General features: G+C 42.3%; 1 protein-coding gene across 3 annotated transcripts in view; it reads left to right on the forward strand.

The window, feature by feature from the left end:
- CDKAL1 (CDK5 regulatory subunit associated protein 1 like 1) overlaps positions 1-21,986 on the forward strand; it is a 654,086-nt gene that overhangs the window by 106,646 nt on the left and 525,454 nt on the right. For all 3 annotated transcript variants that reach the window (XM_030552528.1, XM_030552526.1, XM_030552527.1), the window contains exon 5: positions 16,123-16,207. In XM_030552528.1, coding sequence (XP_030408388.1) covers positions 16,123-16,207 — 85 coding nt within the window. The remainder of the gene's footprint in view (positions 1-16,122; positions 16,208-21,986) is intronic.

Genomic DNA, 21,986 nt, shown 5'->3' on the forward strand with positions numbered 1-21,986 from the left:
CAGGTTTGGGAGTTGAGAGACCAGGGTTAGAGCCTCAGCTTCTCTACACAGTGACTTCTTCTATGACCTCTGGCCAGTCATTTCAGTGCCGTGCCACACTTTCTGCATTTGTAAGATGAAGCGAAGGGGTACTGAAGATAAAATATATTAATACTTGTAAAGTACTTTGAGATCCTTAGCTGGAAGGTGTTATACAGGATTAAAATATTATTTTAGATGTTTGATTTCATTCTTACTCTAAACAGGTACACCTTTACCCTAATATAATGCTGTCCTCGGGAGCCAAAAAATCTTATCGTGTTATAGGTGATACCGTGTTATATCAAATTTGCTTTGATCTGCCGGAGTGCACAGCCCCACCCCTCGCGGAGCACTGCTTTACCGTGTTATATCCGAATTCGTGTTATATCGGGTCGCTTTATCTCGGAGTAGAGGTGTAATATAAAGGAACTTATATTTGCTAAAATTATCCTCACTGGTCATCTGAATTAATCTGTCGCTGAGATGAATGGGGCAGTTCACTCTCTGACCTGTTGTTCTAGTCTCTCTGCAGACTCATCTTTGCATGTTATACTTGAATCACATTTTTTAGATTTTATTCAGTCTTGATAGTTAGAGACTTAATTTTATTAATGAAAACTGAGATTATAAAGAACAAGTCAGTAGCTTCAGAGAATGGCATACGGGTGCCCATTGGCTGTTTCTGAGCACTGAGTATGAGATATTGGCACTTTTCTGGTGGCATCATTACTCTCAACAAGTCTTCATTTTGGGTGGGGGAGGGGAATCCAAAATAACCGCAAAACAAAAGCTGTCCAGCCCTTATGATGGAAGAAAACTTTTCTGAAGATAAATTGATGGAATAATCAGAAATAATAGGTCTGAGATATGTGAACTGATCCATTCATCTCACTGGAGTATTAACTCCAAAATCTGATGCATCAGTCATTGACATTGTTAATTTCACTGCTGTTGATTTTTAGCAGAAACATCCAGGTGTGGGTGAAGTTTGGGTAGAGTACTAGCATTTTCCCACACAACCTGCCCCCTAATGGTTGGTATGGTGATCCACTATGGCACAGTGAAAATTGTTGTGCTGACAAATCCAGAGGAGAAGGGAGGGAAAGCTAGATGGACAAGCTAATGATAGTGTGACATACCCAGACTAATGAGTAGTTATGTCACCTCTGCCCTGCAACCTGAGGTGCTTTTTATAATGCTTTACTGCAAAAGCTTCCAGCTTGAGTTGCTCACAAACAGCCTCTAGCATGCAAGTCACTCCCAGTTATATTCGTCTGTGTACTGCGGCCTGCAAGCCACACCTTGGCTCTTACCAGCCTGCACTACACTGCAAGATGACCCGAACATGCTGCCAGTCCCACACTGTTTTGCCAGAAATGTATGTCCTGTACTGTTCAGCCCTCTTCCAGATAATACACATTTATATAGGTTCGTTATTTCATCAGTGGAAATAATATATTTATTTAACTACAAAGGAGATTTTAAGTGAATACAGATAATGAAGCATAAAAGTCAGAAAGGGTTACAAGAAAAATTAAAATGCAACTAATGCCCAACGTAACAAACTGTGCTAAATTCAAGGCATAGGTTTTATCACCACATGCTCTCAACGCTCTTGTTGGCCAGAGTTCGGTTTAATAGCTGCTTCCTTTGTCCCTTCTTGACTATGCTGTGAATCAGTGGACAGAGAAGGGAAGAGAGGTGTCTTGGGGTATCTGCCCTTTCTTTTTATAACTCTGTCCCTCCTTTTGAGAAGCATTTCCAGCTGGGAGTAAAGGCAACAGGCAGTTTGTGTGGAAGGGAATTCCACACAATTTCTTTGCTAATATGTAGATTATTCACCCATGCTCCCTTTCCTGTCAAAGAATGGCCAATTAGCAGATAATGATTCATTCACCTGTTCATTCACCTGGTTTAAAACTGGCTGAGGCATCAGTCTGCCTTTTGTCTCCTAGGAACTGGTTTGGCCACTCCCCAGACTTGGATCATGTGTTAGTGATACCATGCAGTGGAATCTTATAACTGTACATACAATGTTACCACACATATTTTACCAGGACAATAATGACCAGCAAACTGAGTTTTTAAATGATACCTCACAAGGCACACTTTGTACAAAGATTATTACAATAGTGGACATGGATGTATTCAGTCACAGAAGACATATGAGATGTGTGAGAAATCTTGAGGCACATTCCTTTTTCAGATAGGAGACTTGAAAGCTATGGTTAGAGCCCTGCAAATCTGCGGGTATCCGCTTTATATCTGTGGACCATTTTTGTGGATAGCCACTCGGCTGCAGATAAAAATTTTGTAGCCGTGCAGGGCTCTGACGGTAAGAGCCAGGCAGGCAGCTGTGAGGAACTACGGTGTAGACTCGCCACCTGCCCTGGGCGGGGGTCAGGGACATGGGCTGAGGCTGCTTGGGCAGATGGAGGGTACCATGACGCCCCTCTTATCATGGCTGAGCTGCAGCTCCGAGGTGCCTCCCCTCCCCAGCAGAGCTGGGTTGAGGGGAGCCTGCGTCCCTCCACCTGCCCTGGGTGAGAGGCCTGGGGGACAGGGAAATGGGTCAGGGCTGCTTAGGTCACTCACCCACATCAGGTGGAGGGTCCACCACGGCTCCCCACAGCTGCCAGTGCTGCTCTTCCCAACCAAGCTCCAGCTGAGAGGAGGGGAGGTGCCTTGGAGCCTCAGTTCAGCCATGATAAGTAGAACCCTGCAGATGCGCTAATATCTGCAGACAGTTTTTGTGGATTGGATGAGGATACACATTTTTGTATCCGTGAAGGGCTCTACCTGTGGTTGGTGTAGTATTAGTTCATTATAAAAGATCTAGGTTTATGAGTAACTAAGGGATTCTTGCGCCATGGGTGGTTGGGATCAGGTCAGGTAATATGCTTTGATTTTTTTAAGCTATAAGGAGAGGAAAAAGTTACATAGCTAGGGGAGAGGGAGATGAGCTTTGACTTGAAATGGGTATAGACGATATTTGGATACCAAAAGTAAGCAAGAATAAAGGTGAATGTTTACCCTACTTTCTCTTGACTGTAGCAATTTTTTTCCAACAGCTGCTGGTGACTCAAGTGATTTGTTTCAATTGATTTCTTGTGCTGATTGATTATTTTAGTTATTTAGTGGCTTCAGAACCTGACCATGCCCTTTATCTTGGTGGTAAGCCTTAAAAATTAAACATCAGAACTTCAAAAATCTCCTGCAGATAACTTGATCTGAAAAGTCTGTATATTTAACAGTGGTGAGTGTTAGGGAACGTTTAGGTATCCACTGCAGTTTTACATGTTAAAAGTTGTTTCCAGCAGCTGCCTGTTAAACTTACTCAATTCTGTTTCTAGGTTGAATTCTGTCACCGTTCGTTTAGATGATAATGCCTCAGTCCAATAAGTCCAATTTTTTTCTCTGTTGTTTTTGACCAGTATTTTACTTTGAAGGAATTGTTTTAAGAAACTTACAAACGTAAATGTAGAAAATGGCAATGTTTTTCAAGTATATTTCATTTGATGTTAGTTTTTTTTATGAGGCTCATTGTCCCTAGGCACATTTCAGTGGTGGTGAAGGATAGTTGTGCCATCAATTTGGGGAAATAAGTGAGCTTGTTATACTAGAAGAGTGGGACAAAATTCAGATGGGCCTTCTACACATAACATAGGGTACTGTGGTTAGAGAAGGCTGTTGGCACTTCAGTCAAAATGAAACAGTTGGAAGATTTCAAGAAACTGCAGCCTGGGAGTTAAAGATTACTTTTATTTTTAAAGCTGCAGTGGGAGCACAGTACAAAGTGTGAGAGCTGTTTCCCCTCATGTATATTTTGGTTATTTTCTACATAAAAAGTTGGTGGTTGCTGTATACCAGTGATCCTCAACCTTTTCATCTCGTAGGTGCCAGACGAAGGACTGTGGCGGCGTTCGAGCATCCGTCGAAATGCCGCTGAATTTCTGTGGCATTTTGCCGGCGACGTCTCTCGATGACGTCGCTTGTCGGCCGCAAGAGGTGTCGCTGCTGAAATGCAGCAGAAATTCAGCGGCAACGCCTCTCGATGATGCTTGTCAGCAGCAAGCTGCGTCATTGAGAGGCGTCACTGAAATTCGGCAGCATTTCGGCGGATGCTCGACTGCTGGCCAGGACGCGGGTGCATTTAGATGGCACCCACGGTCACTGCATTGGGGACCCCTGCTGTATACTGTGTGGAATTCAATCCATCTGAAGCCCAACAAATGTCACCTGTGAAGAAATTCCTGTGCTGAACAAAACACTATTCAGAACTTCATTTATTTAAGAAAAGTTGCTACTCCCTCCCTCTTTACAACTATCTGTTTGGTTTTTCAAAATCATACTCTGTTCTTTCTTCTTTGTCAACTGAAACTTTCACTCTGGAGAAGAGAGGACAAGGTTTGATGCTGCCACACAAGAATGAACCTTTATGCCCTTTAGGTGCCTCTGTCCTCTTATGTAATGATGTGTGATGGAAAGAATTCTTTCTTGATATCTACAGAGATCAGTTTGTACCCAAAAGCATGAGCGATAATATAATTAACTAATATTTACTTTAAATAATCTTGGTTTAAGCAAGGGTCACCGTTACCAAGAACCTTTGAAAGTTAGTAGGTGTAAAAGGTGTGACAGCTTTGGGTACTTTTTGAGGGACTGGCTAGCTTAGTTAATTGGCAATATGAGAAAAAACCTAGATCATCGGTTCTTCAATTGATGTCCATTTGGATTCTGCTCTCTTGGTGCTCATGTGTCCTATACATGCAAGATTGGTTTTTTGTTTTCTATCAGTGTCCGTTGGGGCAATGCCTGTACTCTAAGTGCTTCACTCCTGCCCCTTCCCCTTCGCAACCAAATGCATAAATGGTGGAGGGGATACAACTGCCTGTCAGTTCCATCTTAATGGTTTGGCAGCAAGACGGAATCTCTACAGTGTCTTCATACTGCATACGCTATAATTCGTTTTAGTCTTGTATGTATTAGTTTGATAGTATAATTAGTGAAAGTGTAGTTAATGTCATTTTTCTTTTTGTGCCCTGTGGCCAAATAAAAAACCCGTAAGTTTCAGTTAAACTAGACCCTACCTCCCTTGAACAGAGGTACTAGAATGAAGGCACTGGAATTTAAAATTTGTCACTTGTGTGATGCTTTGGAACCCATCAACGATGGGAATCCTTTGTGCCTGCTGCGTCTTGGAGAAGGACATGTCCCAGAACAGTTGTTTTGCTTGTTCGTTTGGCGAAAGAGCAACCCAGGAAGTGAGACTAAAACTCTTTGTTATAGAAGTTGATACAGTCTTCCTCAAACTCCGAGAGCTATACCAAAGACTTAGCATTCTCGAGCAGTCGTTCTCGAGCAGTGTCCAAGTGAGCTGATACTGCTTCGAGCTCCCAGGTCACATCCTCTCATAAGCTCCATTTGTCCACCACTATATTGATGTCTATGCCTGATGGTCAGAAAGGAGCACCATTCCAAATGTGAGCCCAGGTGCAGGTCTCTATCCCCATCACCTAGTAAGAGACTGAAGAGTCATCAGTCACATGACTTGTCTCAGGCCCATATATCAGAGTGCCGCAAGACTGAGAGAGTACATTCTGATGCCCCTGTGCTTGACTTCCAAGGCAGCATGTGGTACTTTCTAAATTTAGAGGACTGCACATCTTCCATGCTGATCCCAACAGAATCCCTCAGTTAGTGTAGTGGTACCTTCCACATTGGTACCAACTACCTCTATGGTATCCATTGCCTCGATACCAACTGTCTTAGTACCAAAACCTTATATGCTCCCAAGTGACTTATATGTGGGCCCAGTTCAAAGTCAGTTCTACTTGAACGACTCAGAGAAGTGATTGGAAAACCCCAAACTGTCAAATATCTGGGAGCTCAGTCTGGAGAGAGGTTCTCTATATCAACTGAACCTAAATACACACTGGGTATACTGGACATGACATTCCTCCCCCTCCCATCCTCCGGATTATTCAGGATCACCTCCAGAATGTTGGTGGTCTTTACTGGGATAACCTACATCTCCACAGGGCAGGAAGCTTGTCACCTGAGACCTGCCACCCTGGGATGAAGCCGAAGCCTGAAGCCCTGCCCCTACCACTGCTGGGGGGGTGGGGAGATCAGATGTTGGAATCAGAACTGTGGACGAAGCCATAAATGGGTGACAGCTGTCAAGGGGGAGCAATGAACTAGAAGTGGGACTAAGAGTGGGTGGGGAGATGAATAAATGGAGGGCAGAGCGGGCTGGCGCATGACACAGCGAAGCAAGGTAATTTGAAGAGCCTCAATGGAACAAGAAAAGTAGAAATGAGCAGGATAACTGCAGAAACTTGGGAGAATCATGGGGAAAGTAGGAGGAAGAGAAGGGGAGATTTGAGTGCCCCTGGGAAAGAGAGGCAATTGCCACAGGAGAGTCTCCTCCTGAAATTTGGAAACTTAAAAATATGCCTATTTTCCAGCAGGCCCTAATTATGCAGTTTTGTATAAAGAGTTATAGAAATGTTATGCAGATTTGACTTCAGGATTTTTGAGTGCATGGTGTAGGCAAATCTGGGGGTGAGTCTTCTGCAGAGAGGAGGTGGGAACTAAAGAGGTGAAGCAGAGCTGTTTCTTCTCAGTGACAGGCCTATGCTGGTCCTTGCTTCTTTATAGTTATATTCATGTTTTATTTTGGTGGTCTTTTTTTAAAAAAAAATCCTTTTATATTCTGCCTGTTAGGACCAAGCAATTGATTTGGTATCTGCAGCTTTATTTTCACGACACTGTGTTACTGCAGGCTACTTAAGATAGTTGTGATGATTTATAGTTTATAAAGGAACAATAATATAAACAAGTGTTAGAAACAAATGTAATTATTTTTGTGCTATTTGTTGGTATATTGATGATTCAGATTTTTACCGTTACCCTTTTTGTATTGCATAATCCTGTCAATTTGTTTTCCAGAATGTCCCAATTAAGTTAGATGTATTCAGAGGTTTCCATGACCTTTAGTATTCTTTGTACTCTGTTGTTTTGCAAAGTGTGTGATAGATTTTGTGGTTTACTTCCAGTGTAGCTTTTCTTTCATGGAAAAGATGTCACAATGCAACAACAACAACAAAAAATCAGTGGTTTTGAGTTATGCTTTTGAGCTTAAAAATAATGCTCATTTGACATTGTTGGTGGGTTATTTGTTACTATTAGAACATAAAGAAGGCTGATTTTAGGTAGCTGTTTACCTACATCTGGTCAGCAGTGAAATATTGATGAGCTGAATTTTTTATTTAAAAAAAACATTAAAATGTGGAAAAGCTTGACTTCCTCCTCCTCCCCCCAGCTTAGAGACTGTAATTTTTAAAGCAGCACTTTGTTGGAGACATGACGAGTCAAGTAACTTTGCTCAACCCTCCAAAAAAAATCCATGATAGATCAACGTCAGACTTGAGTGTCTTGTAACGAATCAGCAAGAAAGCATGGAATGAAAAGCCAAAGAAAGTTCCAGTTCTTTAAGTGATTATCCATACGTATTTCACTCTGGATGCACATGTGCACTTTGTACTCAGGATTGGAATTTTTGGGTCAGCAACTGGTGCTGTGCCTTGAGTATCCTCACCCCTCCTGTACAGTGCATTAAGGGAAGAGCAGGGCCAACCATCCATCGCTGGGAGATGGAACTGTGAGCAGTGTCTCTATCTCTTGCCCACTTGTGATCCTAAAACTAATTTTTTTTTTATATGGTTATCCCTTTAATGTAGTTTTAGTTGTAGTTAGTTAATGTAGTGTAGGTTTTTACATTAAGTTTCAGTTTAGGTAATTATCTGTTGTTTTTTTTCAGCCCTTGTGTCTAAACAAAAATCTCTAGGGCTTACGTATCACCCATCATATGAGATGGTTCTGTCTCAATGATACTCATGAGATATCTGTTTTGCATTGCTGAGGAATGTTCAATTTGCTGTTTGTTTTCTAAACAAATTTAAAAAGTGAAAAGTTCATGTGAAACTTTTTCTGGAGGAAACTGAGACCTGCTTCTAATACCTGTATAAATAAGACCCTCCCAGATCTGAGCAGTCCTCCTTCAGAAATGCCTCAGTAAACATTAGCTTAGTGGTCAGTTCCGGGCTCCTGCTTCAACAAAAGCTTAGTGGTCAGTTCCGGGCTCCTGCTTCAACAAAGTATTCCTCAGCTGTTCCTGCTCCCAAGTCCTTATTGGCTGCCAGGGTAGGACACAGCACTGCTCTTTGAAAGAGTATAAATGTAGATCACTCTCTGAGGGACATACCAACAAAAAGAGGTATAGATCAACTCTTTCTACCTCAGCCAAGGATAGCACAAGGCCTGAGTTAGGTCTCTGGTGACAGAAAGACCCTCTTTTCATTCTGCAGTACTGGGTAAGGGTCAGCCTCACGCTGCCTTCAGTGTGAAGACTATAAGACTACATCCAGGGCTCTTGGTACCCGTGCCAGAGTTTTCTGTGCTGGTACCAACTTTTCTATATCAACATTGTCTTCAAAATCTCCTTCAGTGCCAATTGTTTCTAACTTGTGTGACAAAGTTCCTCCTCTACCTTGGTGGGTCCTGCGCTTATTGACAGATTTGCTCACCTCAGTGATCTTCCCCACAGTCGGAATCAACTCCCCCTGTGTCTGATCAGGAGTTGGGAGGTTTGGGGGGAACCCGGGCCCGCCCTCTATTCCGGGTTCCAGCCCAGGGTCCTGTGGATTGCAGCTGTCTATAGTGCCTCTTGTAACAGCTGCATGACAGCTACAACTCCCTGGGCTACTTCCCCATGGCCTCCTCCAAACACCTTCTTTATCCTCACCACAGGACCTTCCTCCTGGTGTCTCATAACGCTTGTACTCCTTAGTCCTCCAGCAGCACACCCTCTCACTCTCAGCTCCTTGGGCCTTTTGCTCCCAGCTCCTCACATGCACTTTCTCTCCTCTGGCTCCTCCTTGCCTGACTGGAGTGAGCTCTTTTTTAAACCGAGGTGTCCTGCTTAGCCTGCCTTGATTGGCTCTAGGTGTTCTAATCAGCCTGTCTGTCTTAACTGGTTCTAGCAGGTTCCTGATTACTCTAGTGCAGCCTCTACTCTGGTCACTCAGGGAACAGAAAGCTACTCATCCAGTGACCAGTTTATTTGCCCTCTACCATAGTCCTGTACCCCACTGGCCTGGGTCTGTCACACTTGTTGATCTGGGTAATGACATTTTAATCAATGTGATCTAGGCTACTGGCAAATCTAGCAGTATCCTCCTTCCCAGAGTAGCTGCTTTATTTTCTGTTGTGAAGATACTCTGTTGACATTGACCACTGATATCTTCATGGTACCAGGTATGTCTGAACTAAAGGCAAGGGATCTTCCTATATACTGCCCTGATACTGCAGCAAAGTCTGCTTGTCCTCTGGAAGAGGAATATTTCTTCTAATCTTTTGCTTTAGATAATAATGGGGAGGGGTCACCAATGTGTATACAGAAATAAGAACATAAGAACGGCCGTACCGGGTCAGACCAAAGGTCCATCTAGCCCAGTATCTGTCTACCGACAGTGGCCAATGCCAGGTGCCCCAGAGGGAGTGAAGCTAACAGGCAATGATCAAGTAATCTCTCTCCTGCCATCCATCTCCATCCTCTGATGAACAGAGGCTAGGGACACCATTCTTTACCCTTCCTGGCTAATAGCCATTTATGGACTTAACCACCGTGAATTTATCCAGTTCCCTTTTAAACATTGTTATAGTCCCAGCCTTAACAACCTCCTCAGGTAAGGATTTTCACAAGTTGACTGTGCGCTGCGTGAAGAAGAACTTCCTTTTATTTGTTTTAAACCTGCTACCTATTAATTTCATTTGGTGACCCCTAGTTCTTGTATTATGAGAATAAGTAAATAACTTTTCCTTATCCACTTTCTCCACATCACTCATGATTTTATATACCTCTGTCATAACCCCCTTAGTCTCCTCTTTTCCAAGCTGAAGAGGCCTCGCCTCTTTAATCTTTCCTCGTATGGACCCTCTCTAAACCCCTAATCATTTTAGTTGCCTTTTTCTGAACCTTTTCTAGTGCTAGAATATCTTTTTTGAGGTGAAGAGACCACATCTGTACACAGTATTCGAGATGCGGGCGTACCATGGATTTATATAAGGGCAATAAGATATTCTCAGTCTTATTCTCTATCCCCTTTTTAATGATTCCTAACATTCTGTTTGCTTTTTTGACCGCCTCCGCACACTGCGTGGACATCTTCAGAGAGCTATCCACGATGATTCCAAGATCTTTTTCCTGACTCGTTGTAGCTAATTTAGCCCCCATCATATTGTGTGTATAGTTGGGGTTATTTTTTCCAATGTGCATTACTTTACATTTATCCACATTAAATTTCATTGCCATTTTGTTGCCCAATCACTTAATTTTATGAGATCTTTTTTAAGTTCTTCACAATCTGCTTTGGTCTTAACTATCTTGAGTAGTTTAGTATCATCTGCAAACTTTGCCGCCTCACTATTTACCCCTTTTGCCTGAACATTTATGAATAAATTGAATAGGATTGGTCCTAGGACTGACCCCTGGGGAACGCCACTAGTTACCCCTCTCCATTCTGAAAATTTACCATTAATTCCTACCCTTTGTTCCCTGTCTTTTAACCAGTTCTCAGTCCATGAAAGGACCTTCCCTTTTATCCCATGACAGCTTAATTAAGAGCCTTTGGTGAGGGACCTTGTCAAAGGCTTTCTGGAAATCTAAGTACACTATGTCCACTGAATCCCCCTTGTCCACATGTTTGTTGACCCCTCTCCCCTTGTGGGTTCCCGTACCAGCTGCTCCATGAAGCAGTCATTTAAATTATCGAGAAATTTTATCTCTGCATTTCATCCTGAAGTGAAATGTTCCCAGTCAATATGGGGATAATTGAAATCCCCCACTATTATTGGGTTCTTAATTTTGATAGCCCCTCTAATTTCACTTAGCATTTCATCATCACTATTACTGTCCTGGTCAGTTGGTCGATAATAGATCCCTAATGTTATCCTATTCATACGTCCACTTTGCCTCAGATAGAGATCTTAGGGTTTCAAAGCTAACACAGTAAGCACAGGGAATATAAGGGAGGACCTCCTATCTGGTATCCCTCACTGGGGCCATATCTCACTTCACTTATGGTTCACACTATTGGGCATGCTGGGTACTGTGGGGTGCACAACATGCCACAAAACTCAGCTCCTTTGTCCTATCAAGTGTCAGATCACCCTCCCGAGTAAGATTCCTAAGAATTCACCACGCTTAACTGCCAAAAATTTCTTCTTCATCACGTGAAGCAGCTGTGATTCCCATGTACACCATCTCATCCCAGCTATTATAAGGCCTTTAAGACTTTCCTCTGAGGATAGCAGAAATGGCTATGGAGGTAGTGTAAGAAAAATGACACAATCTGAGACCGGTAGACCACATTGCCTCTTACACATTCATAACTCAACATGACAGACTTCCCCTTTGTTGTGTGCAAAAGTGGTTGAAGTCCATCTACTGCCCAAGCAAGCACCACATAGAGATGACAGCCTAAATTCTTCTAGAATTCCTATTGTCATTAAATTTGTGGAAGAATCCCAGTCAGGTGTGCTAAGGTTCTCCATTTTCTCTACCTCCACCCATGAAAACATTAGAACAGATGTGTCCAGCCTCAGATGGGGAACATGTTTGGACCAATAGCATAATCATTGTTTATCCACCTTCATATCAGTGTCCTAGAATGCAGGTGATTCATTTGGCTTGTGTAACCTTTTTTTGCCCTGTGATTGAAGGCAAAACCGTTTAGATAGTACAAACACCAGTGTGATATTTTATATGAACAGGCAAGGAAGATCCTGGTCTTCCCTTTTTGCAAGGAAGCTGTCCAACTGGGGAATTGGTCCATTCATCACCAAAACTCAGTCCTACATGTCTGGGTCTGCAAAACACTGTAGCAAATAACTCATGTAACTATGGTTATCATTCCAAATGTATTTCACAACTGGGGTCACCTATACATAGACTTGCTTGCCATTGAGAAGGAGAGAAAGTGTCTTTCCATTTGCTCCACAGAATGTTGGAGCCCTGGTTCTCAGACAGACACATTCCTCATCCCTTGGTCTCCTGCGTGGCTGTATGCTTACACTCTGAAACTTCAAAACTCAAGAGTTTTGAGGGGGATCAGATAAGAGTCTGCAGAAATTATTTGTTTAGCGCCAACTGGGCCTAGGTATTACTGGTACCCGGAGCTCCATGAAACTCTTGATTCAACCTCCAATAACATTACCTCTGAGTCCCAACATAATTTCCTAGCACAAAAGGAAAAGTCTCCATACAGACTCTTGCTCAGAGCCTGGATGCTGGTTGGTTAACATAGAACTTGTTCAATAGATATTCAGAACATTCTGATACAAAGTAAGAGGATTGTACCAGAACAGCTGGTGCAGCCAAGTGGAAAAGATTTTCTGTTTAGGCAAAACAATGTAACCTATCTCCCATAGAGTCTGTAACCTTTCCCTCATAAAGGCTCCTATTTTGGAGTATCTTGTCATTAAAAGACACAGTGCTTTCTATAAGCTCTATTAGAGTTCACCCAGGCAGCTCTATCAGCACACCATCCACCCATATAGGGTCACACTATATCAGGGGTTCTCAGACTTTTGTACTGGTGACCCCTTTCACAAAATAAGCCTCTGAGGGCGATCCCCCTTATATATTAAAAACATCTTTTTATATATTTAACGCCATTATAAATGCTGGAGGTGAAGCAGGGTTTAGGGTGGAGGCTGACGGCTCGTGACTCCCCATGTAATAACCTCATGACCCCCTGAGGAGTTCCAACCCTCAGTTTGAGAACCATTGCACTATATTTTCACACCCTAAAGTGTCTAAATTCCTTAAAGGCCTAATGTATGCTTCCACTGTTACAGGAACACCCTCTGTCCTGGGATCCAATGTCATCCTAGTTGTATTGATGGCCGTTCCCCTGTGAGCCTGCAGGCTAATTGCCAGCTAGGAAGATATTATTTATAAATATAACTTCTGAAAGTTTATTTTTTCAAGTAAGTTTTAAGAGCTGTTCAGTAACTTGACACAGGGTGTGCACATAATGAATTTTTGCAATATGTATGTGCAATACGATGGAGGGATAAGGGGAAAATACAAGGACAAAAGTATCTCTAAACTAGGTTGTTGTTTTAATGAGAAATGACCTCCACCATTTGATTAATATGTAAATATAACTTAGCCATATTGCTCAACATGAGCGTTAACAAGAAATAAGTGAGGGTCAGAAAAGATAGATAAAATAGCAATAGCAATACATAGCATTGTAGGGAAGAGGAGAGTCCAAAAACTTTACCTTCCTAAATCTGTTTTTAGGCAACTAAATTAGTGTGCTGCCTCTTCACAGGAGGAGTTACCCAGTGATTCTATACTGATAGAATCTGAGACCTACTTAAGAACTATGCTGAATATTTTTTAAAATATACGAATCAAACTAACTGTTCACATTTCCAAAATACAAACTGCAGTATTTCACTGTACAGTTTGTTGTAAAGCCCCCACCCAACTAGGAGGTTATAACAGTCCCAGAGTACAAATGTTTGTTTTGGGTATTTATATGTGCCTCATGATTTTGAATGTATTTATCCTGGAGTAGGGGTTATTGTCTCCCATTTTATAGATGTGGAGTTGAGGCACCAAGAGACTAGATCACTTGCTCAGTCATATAGGAATTCTGTGTTGGAGCAGGGACTTGAACCTTGATCTTCCAAGTCCTAGGCAACTACTCTAACCAGCAGAGTACCCTTTTTCTGAATGAAGAGGTCTCAGTTCTTTTGCCGTGAAATACAGTTATATAATAGTTCTCTTCTGACTCTGTGTGACAGTTGTCTCCCAAGTGCATTTGTACCCTATAGGTATGATATTTATTCTGTCAGCCTCTTGTTATATAATACCCAATCATTCTCAAGTTCAGAGAAAATTGTTATGCAGCTGGAGATGAGTTATATTCATAGTTTGTACAATTAGAAGTAAGCATATTTAAAATACTTTGAAACAGACTTGTGGCAACATTTTATTGCATAAAAACTTTGAATTAATTTTTTAACGCACTCATTTGGCAAAGCATTTTTAAATAACAAACCACTGTTTATTGGACATTGTAGCTGATGACCTAAAAATGTGCTTCACAATGACCTGAAAATGTGGCGACTTCTAAATACAAGAATATAAATTGCTGTGGAATAGTATTCAAAAGCTATTTTGTTTTTTTCAGATGCTCTCTTCAGTTGATAAGAGCCAGGAGTTCTTGTTAATCTTTTCCTTGCTTTCAAAAGCCAGTCCTCCTTTTCCTCTTCCTTTTTTTGTTTGTTGGTTTTGTTTGTTCACGTTGTTGGCCTTAATACAGTTGCAAATGTACTGATATTTACATTTAAGGCAAGGATAGCATGCTCATTAACACTGAACTCTTGCTAACAGAGCAAGTCTAAATGTAAATATTATGTGAACCAGAAGCTCTCTGAGGGCTTGTCTACATCAGAAAGTTGCAGCGCTGGTGAGGGAGTTACAGCGCTGCAACTTTGAAGGTGTACACATCTGCAGGGCACCACCAGCGCTGCAACTCCCTGTTTGCAGCGCTGGTCGTACTCCCGTTTTGTCTCGGGTGTAGAGGATCCAGCGCTGGTGATCCAGCGCTGGTAATCCAATGTAGACAGTTACCAGCGCTTTTCTTGACCTCCGTGGAAGGAGGAAGCCTCTGGTAATCAAGCTGGTTTCCTTTCCCGGTTTGCTCTCTCGGTCCCGGAGCCAGCCAGCAAACCGCAGGGAAGGAGACCTGCTTGCTCGGGGTTCCGGGACCGAGAGAGCAAACCGGGAAAGGAAACCAGCTTCGCCGCGGTTTGCTCTCTCGGTCCCGGAACCCCGAGCAAGCAGGTCTCCTTCCCTGCGGTTTGCTGGCTGGCTCCGGGACCGAGAGAGCAAACCGCGGCGTTCCCGGTTTGCTCTCTCGGTCCCGGAACCCCGAGCAAGCAGGTCTCCTTCCCTGCGGTTTGCTGGCTGGCTCCGGGACCGAGAGAGCAAACCGCGGCGTTCCCGGTTTGCTCTCTCGGTCCCGGAACCCCGAGCAAGCAGGTCTCCTTCCCTGCGGTTTGCTGGCTGGCTCCGGGACCGAGAGAGCAAACCGCGGCGTTCCCGGTTTGCTCTCTCGGTCCCGGAACCCCGAGCAAGCAGGTCTCCTTCCCTGCGGTTTGCTGGCTGGCTCCGGGACCGAGAGAGCAAACCGCGGCGTTCCCGGTTTGCTCTCTCGGTCCCGGAACCCCGAGCAAGCAGGTCTCCTTCCCTGCGGTTTGCTGGCTGGCTCCGGGACCGAGAGAGCAAACCGCGGCGAAGCTGGTTTCCTTTCCCGGTTTGCTCTCTCGTCCCGGAACCCCCCTTGAAGCCGCCCAACAGCGCTGCAGTGTGGCCACATCTAACACCACTTGCAGCGCTGGTTGCTGTAAGTGTGGCCACTCTGCAGCGCTGGCCCTATACAGCTGTACTAATACAGCTGTAACAACCAGCGCTGCAAAATTTTAGATGTAGACATGGCCTCAGTCTGCTGACAACCCTCTCAGCCCTCCTTGCTGAAGCCAGCATTTTACAGCTTTAGGATCCCCTTCGATCCTAGGTTTTGGTCTGGGGAGAATACTTATCAACAGACTATCTGGAGCCGGATGGGGTGTGGGGGTAGTCCCAATCGTAGCTTCTCCATTGTTTCCATGAGGAGCCTTATCTTTATCCGTTTTATTTCTCGTTGGGTTCTCCCCTTAGCCACGTCCTTTGATTTAACTCCTGGCAGTCAGGCAGGTTGAGAAAACAGGAAACGCCAAAACCCTACATATAATCCCCTCATTTTGCACAGGCACAAAATAGTTTGTGTAGGCAGTCCTTTTTGAAATGTGGAAGTTCAATCAAACATAGTGTAAAGTGAGATTGGGTGAAATTGTTAATGATCTTGAGGAAATACATAAAGATTGTCTGGAGGAATGTCATGTCCCAAATGGAGAAGCAGTCTTTCTTAGAGCTGTAATTCTTTAATGTGCCCTTCTGTCTCTTCTGTCCTCCAGAGAACGCCGCAGAAGCAGACTTGTGGCTTCTTAACAGTTGCACGGTAAAAAGCCCAGCTGAAGATCACTTCAGAAACTCAATTAAGTAAGTTGCAGTCTTTTTTTCCAAAGAAGCCCAGTAATATTTATCAGTGAAAAGTCTGTGGTTTTAAAGGATACCTATTTTCAACCAAAAAGTAAATCCTCCCCAATGCAGAGCAGAGGAGAAATGTGAGTTTGAATTTAATGATGATCTATCCACCGAGAATAGATTTGTGATTGGTAATGTGGTAATTTTCTAATAGCTGTTTTGGGGATTTGTAAATGTTCAGTAGTACACTCACTGGGGGGAGACAGCCCTCCTGCTACTGCGTAATCCGAGAGTTTCCATATTATTTTTCTAAAAAAGATTTGTGTTTTTTTAAATAATAATTTTTTTAAAGTGGTATGAATGACTAACCATCTTCCTCTACCCCATTTTTCTTAAATGACCAACAGTGGGTCCCTTTAATTAAATAAAATATGTGTTCTGCAAAATATTTAGAAGTATACATTTTTGTAATATTTGCATGCAGAGGTGACGCATGGCAGGGTATGCAGGGTCACATGCCCTCCCAGATTTGCTGCTTGGCTTGTACTGAGCATGCTCATACGGACTGAGCATGCTCAGTAACACTGCCGAGGGCAGCTGTCCTTCCTCAGTTGCTATTAGCAGGTAAGGGTTGTCTTTTCTTAAATGTACTTATTATTAAAAACTGGTGAACTGAGGGCCTGTCTTTGCATACAGAGCGGTAGCTATGTAAATGGGAGACACTTTCCTGTCGACATATCAGTGTCTACGCTGGGGGTTAGGTTGGTATAACTATGTTGCTGAGGGGTGTGAAAAATCCACACCCTTGAGTGAGATAGTTATGCGTCTATATAGGTCTGTACTGTAAACCTGGCCTAAGTATTCTGTAGTTAACATTGAACTAGTCTTTTGAAAGTATATAGTGTTATCGTCGATGTGTTGGTCCCAGGGTAAGGTCAAAAGACAAGCCTGGGAACTTAAATTCCTTGACTTTACTAGATACGTAAAACCGTGGACTGAATTTATGGTTTATTACAACAATCTATAACCCACTTAAACCCCAAACCACAGCCCTTTTTTCCTTCCACACTCTGACTGGAGAAGTGTTAACAGACCATTTCACCTTGAATGGTTCCTTGAAATTTGTATTACTTACGCTAAACACTCTGTTCTGCCTTGTATTTAGCTGTGACACTGATGTTTCCCAGACCTGAAGAAGAACTCTGTGTAAGCTCAAAAGCTTGTCTCTCACAGAAGTTGGTCCAATAAAATATATTATATTGCCCCCTTGTTACTCTACTCTTCTGAAAGCATGTCCTGTCAGTGATGCAGAAATGTGGTTTGTGGTGGTAGACTTGTTACCTTTTGAGATCAGCAAAAGTATAGCTTTGATAAGAATAAATAGAAAACCTGAATGGTCACAATTGTGATGCGTCCAGTGTAAACAAAATGTGTTGTCCTCTATTATTCATAGCTCTTACCTTTACTAAACAGTCATGTGGATGCTTATGGAATGATTTGTTAGGTGTGGCATGTAACTTATTGATGAAATTGGCAAGAGACATGTAATTCTTACTAAGCAGCTGGCACATTTTAGGGGAGGGAAAAAGAGGGAGCTATATTGAAACTCGCTGCTAGCAGTAGCAGCTTCCCAGTACTGTACCCTGGAAGAGAAACTATTTTCCCATAGTAGGTGGAACAATTAAAATAAAAACATTCCTCCTGTACCCAACAGAAAAGTTAATTTCCTGACTGCCAACGCTGTGTGCTGCAATGAGATTAGCTTTTTGTGTTGCCAAGAAGAACTCTGTTTTCAGAATACCAGTAGTTAGTGTGCTTTGGGTAATAACTACATCTGTATGACCCCTCCCCCCTAAATTGCCCCTATGGTCCAGTCCAGCAGTTCCCAGTCAGGTCTCAGACCTCTCGCCATCACCTGTCTGTGAGCAGGAGTCTTTGTCCCACTCCAGTTTGACCACAGTGTTTTAAGACTGCACGGCTTCCTTACACTGTGATATCACCAGCACGACAGTCTGTCTAAAGGCTAGCACCTGTGCTTTGCTTTGTCTCTGGGGGCTATGAAAAGTGTATTGCCAGCAATTACAAGTTACCACACAGCTCTTTCTAAGCAAGCACATGTATTCTTAAGGTACAAGTGTTACAGAGAAAACTTGTAAAATAAATGATAAATAGATTTAAACATACACTAAACATACCAGGAGTCACTCATCAGTCTTATGGGGTCCTAGTAGGCCAAAATCTTTTGAATCCTGCAGCAAGAGTTGGGGTCCCTTTGGACAGAAGATGTTGTCTGTTTGGTGGATCAGAAAGTAGGCACTGTCAGTTCAAGATCACCATTTTATGCCAAAAGCCCTTCCTTTGTCTGTTAAACTTTGAATCAGTATATGCAGACCGCCCCAGAGTGCGGTACCTCTCCAGAGTTGTTTAGTCTGTGTCTTGCTTTAATCACCCCTCACTGTTTTTAGTTCCTGTATAAGCGGTGGTAATCCTCTATGGAGTAGAACATGATCATACATAAACCATTATGGGCCCTAAAGATATTGCATGTAGTGGGAGTTAGTGTGCATTGGGTAATAATCTTGTGTTGGCCAACTAAACCAAGACAGGATCTTTTCCAGTAAAATTGTGGAAGTTTCTATTACAATTACCAAATATCAGAATTGACAATAATGAGGGGTGTGTTACTGAAGAAGCTGGTGAAAGAAAGAGGGACTTAATAAAAGTGAATGACGAGAAACATTTCCTGACCTTTCACTTTTTTCTTGCTATATTAATTAGCTCAATTTTGTTTGTAGCAATGGTTCCACCCTCACCTCTGATAAACAAAACTAAAACATTGTCATTCTTAGTTGACTCTGTGCAGAGATCCATTCTTTTCTTATAGCTTGTTTTCTGCTTTTCGGTTCTTGACCTTTCCTCATTCTGGGGAAGGAGAACTTCTGCTTCTACAGGATTGTTTTGTAACCACCACAGAAAGTTGTTTCAGAATTCTCATAGAATCATAGAAGATTAGGGTTGGAAGGGACCTCAGAAGGTCATCTAGTCCAACCGCCTGCTCAAAGCAGGGCCAATGTCCAGACAGATTTTTACCACAGTTCCCTGGGTTCATTCCCAAGGAATGAACTCACAACCCTGGGTTTAGCAGGCCAATGCTCAAACCACTGAGCTGTCCCTCCCCTTGATGGGGCTGTTCAATATATGTCTCAGATGCATCTCAGAAATGGTTTTATGGAACTTCCTTGTATCTTATGGTGAGAGAATAAAGAAGTGGTGGAGAACTAATTTTTATAAGCATTAGAATCTTTCACAAATAGTCTTCTGAATGTTATAGCAGCAAACTGAGTTAAATTTGGGAGGGTTTTCAGACTAGCTGTTTCTCTGTCATGTCAACAATTCTGTCTGCTAGGTTGCGGTCATGGAGACCTTTGTTTTTTCAGAGTTGTGTAACAAGCAGAACATTGACCAGTCTGTGCACTGCCAATGCTGATATACTTTAAGGGAAACAATTAATCACTCAGTTTGATAAGGTTCGTCTGTCACAGGAAAGATTCTGCAGCTTGGAGCTGAATGTTGGATGCTTGAGTTTCAACTAAAACACTGAAGGTGCTTTATACAATTTCTAATTTTCATCATACACACACGGTCAAGTTTTATGGCTTCTGCAGCAGTTTCTCCCATCTGTCTTTTCTTTGCAAATACAGATTATTGGGAATACCAATCCCATTAATTCTAATCAGTGGCAGCACATTCCTACTTGTGTGATTAATTGAGAAATGACTGAAAAGCAGATAACTGACTAAAATTGTATGGCCAAAGATTATGATAGAAATCAACCATGGCAATGGCAAGCTGATTACATAAAGGCATCTTTTTTTTTTTCTAGGATGCTAATTTGGAGCTTTTCTCTGGCAGGCCATATTATTAACAGTTCACTAAGCTCTATGATAAGAGTCACAAAAGATATGCATATGCTTACAGGAAGGGGGCAAGAATTTTTTTAAGATGGCTAAATGGAAAGATTGAATGGGTTATTTGAGCCAAACAAAGTATGCTTCAGAAAATGGAAATCCATCCCAAGAGAAGTCAATAGAAAGGAGCCTAAAACAAGACACGTAAAATGTAAACTGGAAATTAGGAGAGACGAGATGGAATTTGAAGAGCAAATAGTCAAACACAAGAAAAAAAAAGTGACAAGAAATTCTTTAAATATATATAAGCAGATAGCCTGCAAGGAAATTGCTGAATCTGCTTGACGTTGATGGCTAGGGAGGAAAGGGAGCAAGAAAAGAGGCTAGAGACATTGCAAAGAAGCTAAATCAGTTTGTGTACTTGCAGTACAATGTGACATCATTCTGTGGCAATACCCCCTAAATTCTGCTGCATTGTTAATTTATTCTGTCACCGTGAAATACCCTTCATTCCCAATCTTCAGTGTTCCCCTCAACTCATGATTGTATGGGTGTGCACACAAAACTGTGGCTCATAATTGAAAATACTCATTGGTTTAAAATGTTTCCTTAATGTATCAAAAATTGTTCCACTTTCGTAAAGGGAAACCTTGCCTCACCAGTCTGTTAGAATTCTTTGAGGGGATCCACAAACGTGGACAAAAGAGAGTACTTGGACTTTCAGAAAGCCTTTGACAAGGTCCATCACCAAAGGGAAAAGAGAAAAGGTCCTTTCATGGATCAGTAAATGGTTAAAAAGACAGGAAGCAAAAAGTAGGAATAAATGGTCAGTTTTCAGAATGGAGAGAGGTAATAGTGTTGTTCCCAAGGGATCTGTACTGGGACCAGTGCTCTTCAACATATTCATAAATGATCTGGAAAAAGGGGTAAACAGTGAGGTGGCAAAGTTTGCAGACAATACTAAATTTCTCAAGATAGGTAAGTCCCAGGCAGACTGCAAAGAGTTACAAAAGGATCTCACAAAACTGGATGACTGGGCAACAAAATGGCCAATGAAATTAAATGATGTTAAATGCAAAGTAATGCACATCGGAAAAATCCCAACAAAATAATGGGCTCTAAATTACCTGTTATTACTCCAGAAAGAGATCTTGGAATCATTGTATATAGTTCTCTGAAAATATCTGCTCAGTGTGCAGTGGCAGACAAAAAAGCAAATAGACTGTTAGGAACCATTAGGAGAAGGATAGATGCCACTATATAAATACATGGTACACCCACACTTGGAATACTGTGTCCCATCTCAAAAAATGTATATTAGAAATGGAAAAGGTTCAGAAACGGGCAAAAAAAATGATTTGGTGTATGGAACAGCTTCCATATGAGGAGAGATTAAAAAAACTTAAGACTATTCATTTTAGAAAAGAAAGAGATGACGGGAAAGGGGGGAATATGATAGAGGTATATAAAATCATGAATGGTGTGGAGAAAGTGATTAAGGAAGTGTTATTTACTCCTTTACTTAACAAAAGAACCAGGGGTCACCCAAAGAAAATAATACGCAGACGGTTTAAAGCTAACCAAAGGAACCAGGTCTTTAAAAAATGCACAGTCAACCTGTAGAACTTATTGCCAGGGGATGTTGTAAAGGCCAAAACCATATCTGGATTAAAAAAAAATTAGATAAGTTCCTGAAGGATAGGTTCATCAATGGCTGTTAGCCAAGATAGTGAAGGATCCAACCCCATGCTTTGGGTCACCTTAGCCTAGGCCTCTGACTGCCAGATGCTGGACGATATGGGATGGATCAATTGATGATTGCCCTGTTAATTCCTTTGAAGCATCTGGCATTGGCTGCTGTCAGAAGACAGGATACTTGGGTAGAT

This window comes from Gopherus evgoodei, chromosome 2 (genome assembly GCF_007399415.2).
Source record: "Gopherus evgoodei ecotype Sinaloan lineage chromosome 2, rGopEvg1_v1.p, whole genome shotgun sequence".
Lineage (NCBI taxonomy): Eukaryota > Metazoa > Chordata > Testudines > Testudinidae > Gopherus > Gopherus evgoodei.